General features: G+C 40.9%; 1 protein-coding gene across 1 annotated transcript in view; it reads left to right on the top strand.

The window, feature by feature from the left end:
* LOC137522126 (claudin-16-like) overlaps nt 1-11,725 on the top strand; it is a 57,768-nt gene extending 46,043 nt beyond the window's left edge. Inside the window, exons 4-8 of the mRNA XM_068242156.1 lie at nt 58-114; nt 2,868-2,994; nt 5,112-5,273; nt 8,438-8,502; nt 11,382-11,725. Coding sequence (XP_068098257.1) covers nt 58-114; nt 2,868-2,994; nt 5,112-5,273; nt 8,438-8,502; nt 11,382-11,582 — 612 coding nt within the window. The 3' untranslated portion in view covers nt 11,583-11,725. The remainder of the gene's footprint in view (nt 1-57; nt 115-2,867; nt 2,995-5,111; nt 5,274-8,437; nt 8,503-11,381) is intronic.
* The last annotated feature ends 4,459 nt before the right edge of the window (nt 11,726-16,184 follow it).

Raw genomic sequence — 16,184 nt, 5'->3', positions numbered from 1 at the left:
TGAAGCAGTTGGACTTCATGCCTCCTGAATCCATTTTCGATATGTGTTTTTTTTCAGGACCAGTCAAAAACCAACAAAGTGGGACTGAAGATAAGCCTGAAGACTAAATCTGCAGTAATGAGATGCAATGCTTTAAAAAAAAAGACAAACAAAATATGATAAAAAAAAAAAAAAAAAAAAAAGAACAGTCATAGTTTCCCAAAACAACCAAACTGTTTCATTCTCTAATTGACTTTTTTCAGAGCAGGTAAGAATTTCACTGGTTACTGTGAGCAAAACAGATACATCTCATGTGAGGTGTGTTGGTTTCTGCTTATTTCACTCTTTAAATAAGCTCTTGGGAGTTTAATCAACTTGTGTTGCTAAGAGATTAATCAGCTGTGTATGGTAGATTGGCTATGGTTGACCTCTTAAAGGAGCATAGATGCAGGCATTGTTGAAAATGCAACCAAACTACTGAAACATTTAAATAATATACTGTGTATCCTGGAAGAAAACCTGTGAAAACTGGGGGTCTGCACACACTATGAAGAGATTATTATGCAGCAGAACAAGAGACTCTGTTTTTGTGCTTTATTTCACGTTTTCTGCCAATAAGTAGGGGTCTTCTTAATGTCAATGACTTTTCAAAGATTATTCAAATGATTCATGACCAAGTTGCTGGACTTCCTTCTGTAGTTTACTAAACGCCTCAAGTCTGACTGTGGAGACTTTTCTGATGGGAAGTGAAATAGATCTCATTTTGATCATTTGTGGGGCATTCACAATGGCAAGCACAATAGCTGCTCTCCTGACGGACTGCTGGCAGGTAAAACATTACGTAAATCCTTGTCACTCTATAATAAATCACTAGAATTCATCATAGTTGTCAAAATCTGCACTAACAGGAATAGGGCAGGAACAGGCTGCTTATTTATAACTAAAACGATCTGGCAGGCTTTCCTGTTGGTCTGTGAATTGTAACCTAGAATAAGCATGCAGCCAGAGTCACAACACCTGAGACCTGATTCATTATGAAGTGCAAAATCCTGCACCGTGCGGCAAAATGATGGCCTTGAACTGCACATGAATTCGTGCCTGATTCAAGATCATTGCTTGCATTGCTGATGAGTTGAAATTGATTGTGTATGAGTTGGTATTGTCATTTTTTTGGGCAAGCTTTTTTGCAGGAGATATAATTTATGGTTGACAGTGTAGCTATATATATATATATATATGTTGTTATCGTGACAATAAATATAAAAATGTGCTATACTACAGTATTAAATCAGTGTCATAAAGTCATGAAGGAAACAGCAGTAATCCTAAACAAAGATAAATCCAATTTAGGGTTGGGGGGAATAGGTAACCTCAAACCTTATTAGTAAAGTATGTGTTTGTTATCCCTACACCCTACTGTATATTCTGTACATATACTGTATATTCTTTAACTGGAGAGGCACTTGGGATTTTTCATGGGGGTCAAGTTTATTCACAAAAACAATACACCAACATCATGAAATTTGTAAGACAACAAACTTTGCCATTCAACCTTTTTTGGCGCTTTTTCCCATTCCACAACATGCACTCGGCGGGGATTCTATTTCCCTATGGTATCACTTAATTGGTCATACTCTATAGTCTTCAACTGATTCTATATATATTTTATGTGCCTCTGAGGAAGCGGCTTTTTGCCATGTAACACGTTAGGCCGTTATTGCTGTTACTGGATATTCTGTTTGACAAACCTGAATTTTGTTCTACATCTTGCCCAGAGAGAAATGCGCATAGCCTTGTTTTATCGGGGGTTTATGATAATCAACAATAGTCGTTTTTGCATAAAGAGCATATATCTATTGCTACAATTCTGCCAGCAAGTAAGGTACAGAAAGAGAGGAACAGGTAGGAACTGCTTTTTTTGGAGTGCATACGCTAGGAATTGCTTTAGCCCCTCCTAATGGAAGAATATAACCATAGTATTATTCAAATATCACAGTACTTATACTTTTTTTCAGCTGAAGTAAAGACAAAACTCCATGCGTTGTGTGAGCCTGACCCAGGTAAGGTTCGCTTCTTCCGGAGTATATTCCCAACTTAAAGGACTCATACAGGTGAAACTCGAAAATTAGAATATCGTGCAAACGTCCATTTATTTCAGTAATTCTACATGACGGTGAAACAAATATATTAATTAGGAACCCATTGCAAGTGTTTGGATTAATTGGCTGATTAGAGTCTGACACGTTGTACCTCAACATTTTCACAATATTCTAATGGTCTGAGATTTGGATTTTTGGGTTTTCGTAAGCTGTAAGCCATAATCATCAACATTTTTACAAATAAAGGCTTGAAATATGCATATAATAAGTCTATTTCATATATTAGCTTCACCTTTCAAGTTGAATTACTGAAATAAATGGACTTTTGCACAATATTGTAATATTCTACAGTTTCACCTGTAGTAAGATAAATCCATGGCAGCTGTACAAAAACCACATGCAGCTGACATCATATCCACCGGACATCATATAAGGATGCCATTCAAAGCTCCGTCTGAGGACCCGGTGGGATGGCGTGCATAGACAAGCTGTGACACGTGTGCGGCTCCTCAGACGCTGCTTTGATGGAGCATGCTGGAGAAAGAAGGAGGGAGCCGCTGGCTGTAGGCTTCATTGTTCGGAGCTGCACCTGCTGGCTTCCTATTATACATATAGGTTATTTTTATAAAATATTTAATATTTATCTGATTAACATTTTTTTTTCAACTTCTATTTTTTTTTACTTTTTTACTTCTGAATTCAATATATAATAATAAAAATAAGAGTTTTAATATGGAATGTGTGTTTATACAGTATATCTTAAGAGATGTTTATTACTTTCTCCCGTAGATTAACAGCAAGGGATCAGTTATGCTGAGCACTCGCTGCAAAGGCCTATGGAGGGAATGTGTCTGGGACCGATTTGTAAAAATCTGGACTTGTGATGTTTTCAGCTCCTATTTAAATCCACATCCAGGTAGACAGAACCGTCAGTGCACTTTGTAAAATGAGTATGAGGCTTCTACATTTACCATAAGTAGTATGCTAGGACATTGTTCCATATATGCTACTCAGCTGTTCCATATATACTACTCAGCTGACAGATATTTATTTCTGAATTCTGTTTTAATTCATGCCTATTATTTCTGATGTAGTGCTGAGCAATTGCAATTTTGCAATACGATTTTCAGCCTCCAGGACTTTCTTGCTCTGCACTATTACAATCCAGTATTCATTAGATAACCATGTTGTGGCACTATTTCTCTTCTGATTTATGGGCACCTTAATAAGCACACAGCAATTGCCCCCAGTGTGAACCATCCCTAACAGGCCTTTGTGCCAGTGACACCACAACATTATATAGCACTGCACTGCCCATGTAGAAGTGTTCACAATTTCTATCAAGGTGGCTGCATGTGACATCAAAAGTTCTGATTTTATGGCAATGCCATAAAAACGATCAGTTGAATAGAAAAAATGTAAAGCATTTTTTATTCACTTGAGAACGCTGATCTAATTTATTTCTATTTATTTTTATGTTTTAGTTGATCATTAGTGGAGGAAGTTTTTGCAAATTTTTTTTAAAAGATTGAATTTTGTTGGATAGTTGGTTTCTTGATTTCTAGACCCAAGTATATTTTTCAGAGTTTTCAATAATTTTTTTCATAATTGTGGGAAATTGAACACGTGTTTGATTTATTGGTCAGATTCTTTCAAGTGTTACAATCAATCATAGAAAAATTGATTGTAATTCTCGGATTGCAGGGTGGTCTACTTTAGAGATTACTCCCAATGTGGTTTTGCTGTTTAAAAAAAAAATAGAATGTGTGGTAACAAAACAGACAAAGGCGTCATTTGCATAGCTCCCAACTGTCCCTTTTTCAGAGGTACAGTCCCTCTTTTGGAACCAAATCCCTCTGTCCCTCTTGCTTCCTCATATGTCCCTCTTTCAGGACTGATGTACAGATCTATGTAAATATATGTAACTTTCTACGAAAAAATGTGTTTAATTGACTCTAAACTTTATTCCCATCCTTTAAATTGATATATTTCTTATTTTTCTAATGTTAAAATGAAGAAAAATGAACCAGGATAGAAAGGGCCAATCTTTATGGTATGCATAACTAGGGGTGTGTTAAGGGTGTGGTTAGGGGTGTGGCTTAAGTGTCCCTCTTTCTTATTTCAAAAAGTTGTGAGGTATGCATTTGTGGAAGGAGGAGGGAGAAAACAGCAATTTTTAAGGCTTGTCCCCCCAGACATGTCCTAATGCATTTGGACAAACACAGGAATTTTCCAGCCCTGTGTGCGTGCCTTTTCACATGCGAACACATATTAGCGTTCACACTTAGGCCTTGTGGCCACAAAGCACACTGGATTAAATGCACACTATTGCCTCTGCACTTTCTGCACAATTCTGGGTACACTTCCAAAGACCAATTTCACTACATTGAATGGGAGAAAAACACAATTGCATTAAAAATGCAGCATACAGTGTCTATGCGTACTGGTGAAAATTTAATGGAGCTAGTGGTAAAGGAATACAGCAATTTACATTGCGCTGTTGTGACTGGAAAATATGTACGCTCACAAACTCAGATCAAAGTTTGTTCTCAGTTCCCACTGCATTTGCACACGGTCCACATTATATAACAGCCAGAAGGCACTCAGTGGCCGTCAGAGTGATGGCTGAACTGCTCGATAAACATGCAGTTCAGCCTCCTACATGGAACAGGCCTAATATATCATTGCTACACAAGTCATTTACAAATGACGGTTTTCAATTAGCATTTGAAACTGCAAGCAAATATAGATTTATAAAGCTGTCAAAATATTAAAACTACTAGTATACTTGATTTCAAAAGTACATAGCTTGCTGTACACATCTTTTCAGAATTATTTTCTGTTATTTCTTGCCATTAATTCACTGCTTTCTCAGATGTCTGTACAGCAAAAAGATTTAAAAAGTAAGAGCTGGATGTAGAGTGAAAGAAAAACTGTCTATGTTCATGCACAGATTAAAGTGGAGTTGTCATTTGATTTCTACCATGTATATAGCAATGATAAATTAACACTATTTTCTTTAATATTTCTCAGCCACCATTGTCCTCACCAGAACATTAATCATCACCTCCAGCATTTTAAGTGTTAGTGGTTTTCTTTTGCTAATCTGCGCAGTCAAAAACATTAACTGCTGTCAAGATGCCAACAGTAAGCGACTGTGCCTGAGGCTATCCTTTGCAATGTATGTCCTCACTGGTATGTACACAGTGTTAGGGTATCGGTTGAAAAGGGCGCCTGAGCTGCCTGTATGAAAAGGGCGCCGCCATAGACATCAATGTTATTTCTGGAAATATGGGTTACAAGGTGTAGAAAAGGGCGCCCGAGTTTTGATATGGGCTACACCAGGCGCCTTTTTTGTAGCCGAAGTTTATATGGGCTACACCAGGCGCCTTTTTTGTAGCCGAAGTTTATATGGGCTACACCAGGCGCCTTTGTTGTATCCGAAGTTTATATGGGCTACACCAGGCGCCTTTTTTTGTAGCCAAAGTTTTTATATGGGCTACAAGCACTGGAAGCCGAATTATTTCATTCCCCCACTATCCATGGCGGCATGGAGGGGGAATAGTAACGAACACATCCCGGAGTTTTTTTGTAGCCGAAGTTTTTATATGGGCTACACCAGACGCCTTTTTTGTAGCCGAAGTTTATATGGGCTACACCAGGCGCCTTTTTTTTAGCCGAAGTTTATATGGGCTACACCAGGCGCCTTTTTTTTAGCCGAAGTTTATATGGGCTACACCAGGCGCCTTTTTTGTAGCCGATATTGGTATATATGGGCTCCACCAGGCGCCCTTTTTTACAGGCGCCCTTTTCATATAAACCCAGTGTTAGACCAAGGCAAAGTAAATACTATGTTTAGTTTACCAGCAAAGCACATATGACATGACAGCACTGTAGCAGCAATAAAATGCTAAGTATGTATCGGGTCATGTCTGAATGCAATGTAAAATGTAAATCACGTTATTTATACAAAAGCGCTTTTGATAAAATTAACATTGCTTTCATATTTTTATGCACAATAAAAGTGTATTAGTATTCTGCTAACTAGCTTTCTAAACAAAGATTTATTAGCTGTTTATACCATTGAATGACACCCTGCGTATGTTATTTTTTTATCCATTGTTTTTTAAATTGACAATAACATTTCCCTCATAAATATGTCTTTGCTACAACTACAACATTGTTATTGTTCAAAACGTAAAATATACTTGCATTTTGAGGACTGAAAATGTCATAATGACAAGCTGGGCCCTATAACAATGCCATGTTGGCACTTGGGGTCCCACAGTAATTGAACAACTGACACAGAAAGGCTCAGAACAATGGCACACTGACACTTGCGACACCTTACCAATGACACACTGGCACTTGGGGTACCAAACCTATGGCACACTGTCTGCCACTTGGGATAACATATCAATGACACATATTCTTGGGGTACCATACCTATGACACACTGCCACTTAGGATACTATATCAGTGACACATATTCTTGGGGTACCATACCTATGACACACTGCCACTTAGGATACTATATCAGTGACTCAGATTCTTGGGGTACCATACCTATGGCACACTGCCACTTGGGATATCACACCAATGACACAGACTCTTGGGGTACTACACCTATGACACACTGCCACTTAGGATACCATATCAGTGACTCAGATTCTTGGGGTACCATACCTATGGCACACTGCCACTTGGGATATCACACCAATGACACAGACTCTTGGGGTACCATACCTATGACACACTGCCACTTAGGATACCATATCAATGACACAGATTCTTGAGGGTATCATACCTATGGCACAATGCCACTTGGGGTATCACACCAATGACACAGATTCTTAAGGCTATCATACCTATGGCACACTGCCACTTGGGGTATCACACCAATGACACAGACTCTTGGGTAACATTATCAATGTCATACTGGCAATTGGAGTACAATTCTGATGGCACACTGCCACTTGGGATACCATGCCAATGACACACTTACACTCGAGATATCATATCTATTGCACACTGATACATGGGACGCAATACCAATTACACGCTGACACTTAACCTCCCTGGCGGTACGCAGTTTCTGAGGCTGCGTCCGCGGGAGGGATTTTTTAAATTAAATTTGCTTTAGCCTTTGTAGCTAGCACTAGGCTAGCTAACATTGTCCTCCAAGTCCCCTGCACCCTTCTGATCCCCCTGATCGCCGCTGCTATACGTTACCTAGCCGCAATCCCGCGAGATCCCAATGAGCTTCAGTCTTCGCTATGGCGACATTCGGACATGACGTCTGACGTCATCGACGCCATGCGCAATTCCGATCCTCCCTATAGCGAAGCCTGTAGCTGATTGGAGAGACTGCGCCATCGCGGGATCCGGGGAGTGGGGGGGTACGTATAACAGCAGCGATCGGAGATCAAAAAAGAGCGGAGGGACTTATTCTGGTTTCATCATCAGAAACACTTCCTATATCTACTGTATATATTGCTGTATATTGTCTAATCAAAAAAGTGAAGGGGGCACTGCAGCAATCCAAGCATTCATAAAACCTTTACTCCACATAAAAACATAATTCTAAGGGGTATCAACACAGCAGATGGGTGCCCAGTGAAAGTACGAAGCAGCTGAAAGATGTTTCGCACTGCAGACGCTTGCTCACAGCCACGCCAAGGCTGCGATTGCGGTGTGTTTGCAATTTGCGACAAAGAGAAAAATGTGTGGGAAAATTTTGTTCCAATTTAAATGCATGCTAATATTACACCAATCAAAAGCAGTAGCTGCTGGTTTGGATTGCTCTGGTTTCGGTTTACATATAAACTGCAAAAATATTTTCATCAAGTCAGAAAAACTGGCATTGATGACTTCATCTCTAAAGAAGAGTAAGAAGGAAGAAGAAAAAAAAGAAGTGGCTTTAGCAGTGAACACAAATTTTCCATTAAGAGAGGTGTAGACACCACCATTTTTGTCTAATTAAACCACTGGAATACAATGGGAAGGGGAGGTAACCTAAACTAAATGTATCTGAGCCTAGAATTCAACCCAAGATGTACTCTTGCATCGTCATTTCACTGCTTTACTAAAAACACCCCATTGTAATGTACCATTCTATACTAAATGGCTGCAGAAGGCACAACTTCTCCAATTAATACGGACAATGAGCCTTTTGTTATTATAATGAATGCTTGTAGGTCTGTCATATTGGTGCCTGTGTATGAAAGATAAGGTCAGATGCTACACATTACCTCCATGCTGTCACCATAAACAATACACACTATCTCAGTAGATGCTGCTTTCAGCCATTGTTCCCAGGAGGCTGCATCAATGACTTGCACGTTTCCATTCTTTTCCAGGAATGTCCTCTTCAGCTGCCATCATAAGATACTGCATCTATGTTTATCACCTCCACCAGTATGAGGTACGTTGCCTTCAAGCACCTCAAAGAACAACTAATGCAAAACATCACATTCATTTTAACATCAGATATTGTTCCAGTCATGGTCAGTAACAAACATCGACTTTGTTTTGCCACATATCTAAAGGTGGCCATATATCAGGTGACATGGCGGCCAATTGACCATCCAATTTGATTATTATTATTATTATTATTAAATCTGATTAAAATCTGTGTCGCTAAGAGCATGCCCAATCGTTGATGCAATCAATTTCGGCCAAAATTGGTTGCGTGTATCAATCAGACATGCTGCAAGATGTAGAGCTGACATATTGATCTGGTGCACAGTGGTATATTGGGACAAGCGATGAATGTAACGGAACCCTGGCACTGATTAGAGAGAGATCTGTATCATGGTCAAATCTGCCCATCACGCTAGATGTATGGCCACCTTAACTGTGCATATCATACTGTCACTTGTCCTGTTTCTCTGCCATTACAAGAGTGACCAGAACTAAACCATGTGCAACAAGTTAGAAATTCAGTTCATTTGTCTAATGCAGTGGTTCTCAACCTTTTTAGCACATGTACCCCTTTGTGGCTCATCCCTAACTAAATGTACCCCCTGAGGCGAAAAGTGGGTGTGGCTGTTACATGGTGTGGGTGGGGCCAAATACTAGCAAAACACAGGTAGTCCCTGGTTAAAAAATGAGATAGGGACTGTGTCCATACTTAACACTAAGTTAATGTGAAATCTGTTGTTGCATATTTGCAGCAATGTGCGATGCACTGGTTAGGTCAGACGTGCGGTCGCCTGGCGCAGCTGGTCACACTGTTAACAGCACACAAAATACAAATGAATTGTCCTCAGCAAGAAAGAAAAAAAAATGAAACTGTTTTTTTTTTTAACGATATGTGCGATGCACTGGGTAGGTCGGCCTTGCGGTCGCCTGGCGCAGCTGGTCACACTGTTAACAGCACACAAAATACAAATGTATTGTCCTCACCAAGAAAAATAATGAAAAAGAATGGTAACAGTTTTTCCTCCCTACCAGCCTACCTATTCCTTGCACTACTAACACCCTTACACCCCCTCCTAGCTTTTATAAAAGCTTTTTAAGTCTAATTGTAATGTTTTTTTAAGCAAATGTGAGAGTTCCTTCTCCCACATCCAGCCACATGCAGTCAAAATCTGCAAATGGCGCTGGACAGAAGAGCCTTCCCACCCCTCTCTTGCCTTCCCCTCCCCTTCCACAGCTTCGGAAAAATGGTGGCTGGAGCCCATTTGCAAGCCCTGCTTGCTGATTTTATATAGGTTGCAGCCAACTAACATTTAAAAAGCTGATAGCGTCTGTATCACAGGGAAGGGAATAAAGCTATTGTTTGAGCTCTAGGGGGATAGACTGTAACATCAAATGCTGCTGACTCCAGAAACTACATGTAGTGTTTGGGGAAATCTCGATCAACCATGGTGCTTCAATAAACAACATGAGATAAATGCTCCCAATGACAACGCAATCATAATGCGGTGGATCCCAAGCAGTACGTAGGGACGGACGCTGGCAGCCATCCGTCTGAACCGGCCCAATCAAGTGAAATCATAATGCAAACTACAGAACTCCAGTGCAGAGCTTTTACCACTGCTACATAATGAAAAACAGTTTAGACAGAACTGTTGCTACTGCTACATAAGTTAAATCCTAGAAACTACATAAAGATGGTTTTCTAAGTCACCAAACTTTAATCCTTATCGTTTGCACATGATCTAGTCCCTGGTAGTTTTCCACGGAAAGCAGAAAATTGACAGGTTTATTTGAGGACACAGATTCATATCTGCTACAAAACAAAAAACATGTATACCAGCAATGACTAGAGATCAGACTCACTAATAACTACTAGTAGCTTATCACAACAACTAGTGCTTGAGACTAATTGCTAATGATGCCAACTCAGTTTAAGTGTATTGAATTGTATGTGCATCTACTAGTTACTTTGACTAGCTTGCAGTGGCGAATCAATAGGGGATGCAGAGGTTGCAACTGCACCAGGGCCCTTGGACCAGAGGGGCCCTCCCTCAACCTCAGTAATAGCTCTTTAGTGGAGCTATGCTGGTAATTATCACTTCTATATATTATTTGAATAGTGGTAATCATTAACAAACTGTTGCCCTCCTCTGCTTACACTTCTGATACTGTGGATGTCCTTGCCAGATATTCTTGTGCCATATGAATTGTTATGTGTTGAATGTTTTAGGGGGCCCATGTAAAACTTGCACTGGGGCCCATAGCTCCTTAGCTATGCTACTGCTAGCTTGTTAGGCCTCAAACTGAGCTATATAAAAATAACAGAACGTCAGGTCACTGATTTGCTGTATGCATTGATTTTCAATAAGCATACCAGGGGAATGTATTCTGGTTTTATGTCATCTAATTGTACACATATAATTCCACTGTGAAGAGGGATAAACTTCCCTAAACCTATCCAGCACTGCTGGACTAATTCAAAAGAAAGGAAAAGAGAAGGATCATTTGTATCATCACACATGGGGGAAGCCAGTAATGAACTGGAGGGAAATGTCAACTTGCAATGTATCCATTTGTGCTATTGCTAAGAGGATACTCTTCTAACTACACAGTATACAGTTAACTAAAAGCTTACCATAAATAACAAGACCACTAAGTTGTAGTAACAAGAGGTTTATGGGGGGATATGGACACATTATTTGAAAGCTAGTTAAAATCTACAAAATTGCAGGACTAGTGCCGGCTGGTTCAGTTTTGCCCTGCATTTCTTACCACCTACCTCCTAAAATGTGGATAGGCTTCTTCTGCTATTCCATAATCCACAACCCTGCACACATGATTTCTACTGTTCCCTGACAAGTCCGTTTTCTATGTCTACAGGTTTCTTTGAAAATCCCCGGTTTCCCTAGCTATGAGTATGGCTACTCATTATGGATGGCTATTGGAGGAGATTTAACAGGGATTGCTACAGCCATAATAACTGGCTATCTCAGTCTTTATAAGAAGAAGCACAACAGCAACAAGGAAACCACTGAGGAAGGGCATCCCAGGGGCCTTGATGTACTTAAAACCTATGTCTGAAGTGGCACCTAAGCCAGCTCAGGAGTTTTGTACTGATTGGGCCTCATGTATGAAGCAATACCTGTCTTATGTTTAACAATCACGTCCTTCTGCTGATTTTTGAATTGAAGCTGTTAGAATTAAAGCCAAACTCTAAATCCAAATGTTTTTCTAGTCCTGTGCTGCTGTACAGATTTGGGTCAAAATTTAAATTGTCAAGAATATCTGCATTTGTTTTACTTTAGTAAAGCATGCATAATGCAGATAGTCTTTGGATTTGGATTGCTTGGCAGGCTAGACCATACTATCATAGGACACCAATCAGCCGGCCATGGAGGAGTGGGAAACAGTGTCCATTCTCCCTGAGTTCCTATACTATTTAATGCCTGCACCTAAATCTTGGAAAGCCATATTGTTCACCACTCATTCCAGTCTAATACCCTCATTACTGCAGAGAAAACAGCATTTTGGAGGAATTTACCACCTGTCAGGTGCTCCCGTTGACCAGCAGGGTGCTTGCTAGTGCTCGGCACAGGCAGTGGACAAGTGGCTTCCCCGATAGAGTTGCACAGAGGTAGCCATCCTCAGAAGCCACATGAGACCATTTTAACTGCTGGCGAACACCACCACGTGTCAAACGCTCCTGGCAAGCAGCTGGAAGGCTAAACTACCCCGACAAATGAGCAGTTTCGCATGAGTGGCTAAACTGCACAGATGTTAGGCAGTTCAGCCTCCTAGCTGCTTGCCCCAGGCGTGTGGCAGCATTTGTTAACACCGCAGCATTTTCAATACCACACGTGTCATCATTTGACATTTTGCATTACCCGGCAGCAAAAAAATGAGCCGTGGCATCTGAGCACGGCCACACTCAGATGTGAATCTATAGGAGGGGCTGCCTTTCCAATGTGCATGTCCTTGGTAAATAACACCTGGCATGTGCACAGGAGCAGCTGACAGCGAAATTGAATTCAACCCCTTCAGCCTCCTATGGAAAAGGGGCCTTACAGATGCAGCCAGGGCCGCATTTACCATAAGGCACTGTAGGCACCTGCCTACATGCGCCAGATGATATAAAGGTCTCTCGCTCTGCTTCTCGAGTGCCTCCCTCCTTCCCTATGGAGAGTCCTGGTGAGAGTGTAAATGAGAGGTTACTCACCTGTCTCATTGCATTCTACTATGAGATCTCCCTTCAGTCGGGGGCAACTTAATACTCTCCGGCTACCTAATACTAAGGGCCACCTGTAGCTACATTTGATGGGTAAAGTAAGTAAGGGAGAAGTGACAGCTGGGCCAGCCAGCACACTTGCGGTGTGGTTCAGCAGGGAATTGTAGGCTCATGGAGGGCAAAGTCTAGGGTTCCAGAACATCTGTGCCTCCTGTGATGTAAATCCAGGCCTGGACACAGCAGATAGAAGAGGAGGAGTAACACTGAAAAGCTGGGACACGTATCAGGTCACTGGAGAACCAAGAGATATTTGGGAAGGTACGGTGGCAAAACAGGAGCAGAGGAACACGGAGGCAATTTTTTGGGGGAAACTGTATGGGGAACATCAGTAGGTAATTATGCAATGCTATGCAGACAATCATGCTACCAACTATGGAAGTACTGTGCTTCACTCCATGGTGCTGGGACTGAGCAGCGACACAGGTGGCCAGCCAAGATGTGCATGATTGCAGGTGGTGAACTGGCGACTAGAGATGGCCCAAACTGTTCACCGGCGGACAGTTCTGTTCAACCCACCCCCATACATTATAATGGAGCCAAAAATTGACCCGTCACCCCAGAGTCAGCAGACACATGGCAGCAATCAGCTATCCCTTCCACCTGGACCGCCCCACCACCTATCAGAAAGCCAGCACATCAGCCCTTTTGCAGTCTGTGTTTGGCTTCTGTGCTAGGCAGATCAGGGGAGAGTGTGCTGCTGAGTCCTAACAGGGATAGCGTTAGGCCTGTGTTCTGTGTCCTCAGTGTAGATTATTGCTGTTACCACAGTGTCCTGAACAGCTAATAGCCCTTCTTAGGGCTGGTACATAGCTTTTCTTGCTATTGTATATAGCTGTTCTGTGTGTCCAGTGCACAAGTTAGCTGTTGGAGACAGGTGTGCTGGTCCTAGTAGTGCAATGACTAGATAACCTAATAATCTTTCACTGGCAGGGCCTATATTTTGAAGTGATTGTTGCACATAGCATAAATCTGTCTCCTGACCTGTGTGAAGTGACAATGATTGATATTGTAATATTGAAAAAAAAAATTATAGGCAGGGGCAGGCCACACCACAGGGGTCGTGCTGCTGTGATTTCCTGTGGCCCTAGCATATTACCTAGTGTTCAGAGACCATGTACCTTGAACTCACAAAATGCCATAAAAGTAGTTGACTGGCTTACTAAGTGGCACACCCCATCTTCTATCGCTTTTGCTAGGAACCTTGCTGCAACATCCTCATCCTCCTCTAATATGGGCACTCATCACAATATCATTGAATTACCTCAAACCGATCATAGGGGCTGGAAAACTGCGATCACCTGCACTGCCACGAATGTACTTACAAGCACGGCGACCTCTACACACCACTACACAAAGAGTGCTGCTGAGAAAACTAACATTTACGTCCTGGAGGTGTCAACTTGTAAACACAATCATTTGCTCACCTGACTTTATCACTAAAGCTCTTTGCAGTTGTTTGTGGTGCGGTAAATGTGACATTTTATCCTAACCCTTACACTACCTGATCGATGTATACACACGCCGGACATTTTAAAGCACTTTATTCCACAAATTTAGGAATGTAATATGATTTCTGCCTTTTAGAGATTAAAACGCGACTCTAGGTCAACTATGTAATTTTTTATGGTACTTTTGCCATGGATCCCTCTCTGGCATAAGAGGGTTCAGGTGTTAGGTAGGGATGCTCATTCGGATTCCGCGGAAATGCAATTTCCGAAATTCTGATCGGAAATTGCATTTCCGCATCGGAATGCGGAAATCGGTAATGCAAGTGCGGTAGGCGGATTTCCGCCGGAAATCGCGGAAATTTCCGCCGGAAGTCGCGGAAATTTCACCCGACTTTAACATCGATTTTCTCAAAAACTATAAGGTCTTTTTGAAAACTTTTTTTGCATCTTGTTCACGAGATTCAGTTTAATAAACCCTGAAAATTTGGTGTCTCTAGGACTTAAAGAGACACTTAAGCGAAAAAAAAAAATGATGATATTATGATTTGTATGTGTAGCACAGCTAAGAAATAAAACATTAAGATCAGATACATCAGTGTAATTGTTTCCAGTACAGGAAGAGTTGAGAAACTCCAGTTGTTATCTCTATGCAAACAAGCCATTAAGCTCTCTGACTAAGTTAGTCGTGGAGAGGGCTGTTATCTGACTTTTATTATCTCAACTGTTCCTGGACTATTTACTTTTCCTCTGCTAGAGGAGAGGTCATTACTTCACAGACTGCTCTGAAAGACTCATTTTGAATGCTGAGTGTTGTGTAATCTGCACATATTATAAAATGATGCAATGTTAGAAAAAACACTATATACCTGAAAATAAAAGTATGAGAATATTTTCTTTGCTGCTAATTTTCTAGTAATTATTCATAGTACACAATCAATTCACTATATCATATTTTTTTTTTCGCTTCAGTATCTCTTTAAGGGGGCTTTGCTATTAACCACTAAAGTCGGCGGATTTTTACTGTAATGTAAAATGCAGAAATCTCTGCATCTGCCTATTTTCTGCATTTTACATTACAGTAAAAATCCGCCGATTTTAGCAGTTAATAGCAAAGCCCCCGGAAGTCCTAGAAACACCAACTTTTCAGTGCTTATTAAACAGAATCTGAACAAGATACCAAAAAAAGTTTTCAAAAAGACCTTATAGTTTTTGAGAAAATTGATGTTAAAGTCGGGCGGAATTTCTGCGATTTCCGGCGGAAATTCCGCATTGGAATGCGGAAATTGGTAGCCGAAAATGGAATCGGTAATTTGCATTGGCGGTATGCGGATTTGCCGCGGAATCGGAAATTGGCATTTCCGACCATCCCTAGTGTTAGGCTCCTTTAAACAAGTTTTCCATCAATTTTGTGGCCGGAAGCAGGCCCTCTAGGTTTTAGAATTTGCATGCCTATTAAAATTTAAGTTCCGGACATCACTACTGGCGACACACTGACTCCATAGACCAGCACAGAGATGCTGCACAATGCAGCCACACTCAGAGGCAAAGCTGCTTGCCTTAAAGGAACACTATCGATTAACATGTTTTTTTTAACCTGGGATTGAGAAAGTTTCTGAAGTGCTGGTAAATAATGATGTATACAATTCACTTGTTTATCTCTTTTGTTTACTGTATCAAATTCCTTTCACTCTTAACTGACGGCAAGTCTGCTCAAATATAATGGCAGAGTGAACCATGAGGGGAGGGGGAATTCCCTCACAGTGCATCTGTTAACCCTGTGTGTGAGAGAAAGCTCTCGGAAGCTGTCTGTGTTTTTGAGCTTTCTGCAGAAGAGCAGAGGAAATGTAACTTGTTATAAACATTTTTAATTATCTGTGACACCACAGCTTTTCATGCTTTTTTTTCAGAGAAAAATACAGTACTCTGTAGTCTAATATGCACAAAAAAAAT

This window comes from Hyperolius riggenbachi, chromosome 6 (genome assembly GCF_040937935.1).
Source record: "Hyperolius riggenbachi isolate aHypRig1 chromosome 6, aHypRig1.pri, whole genome shotgun sequence".
Lineage (NCBI taxonomy): Eukaryota > Metazoa > Chordata > Amphibia > Anura > Hyperoliidae > Hyperolius > Hyperolius riggenbachi.
This window is presented reverse-complemented; position numbering and strand designations above follow the sequence as displayed.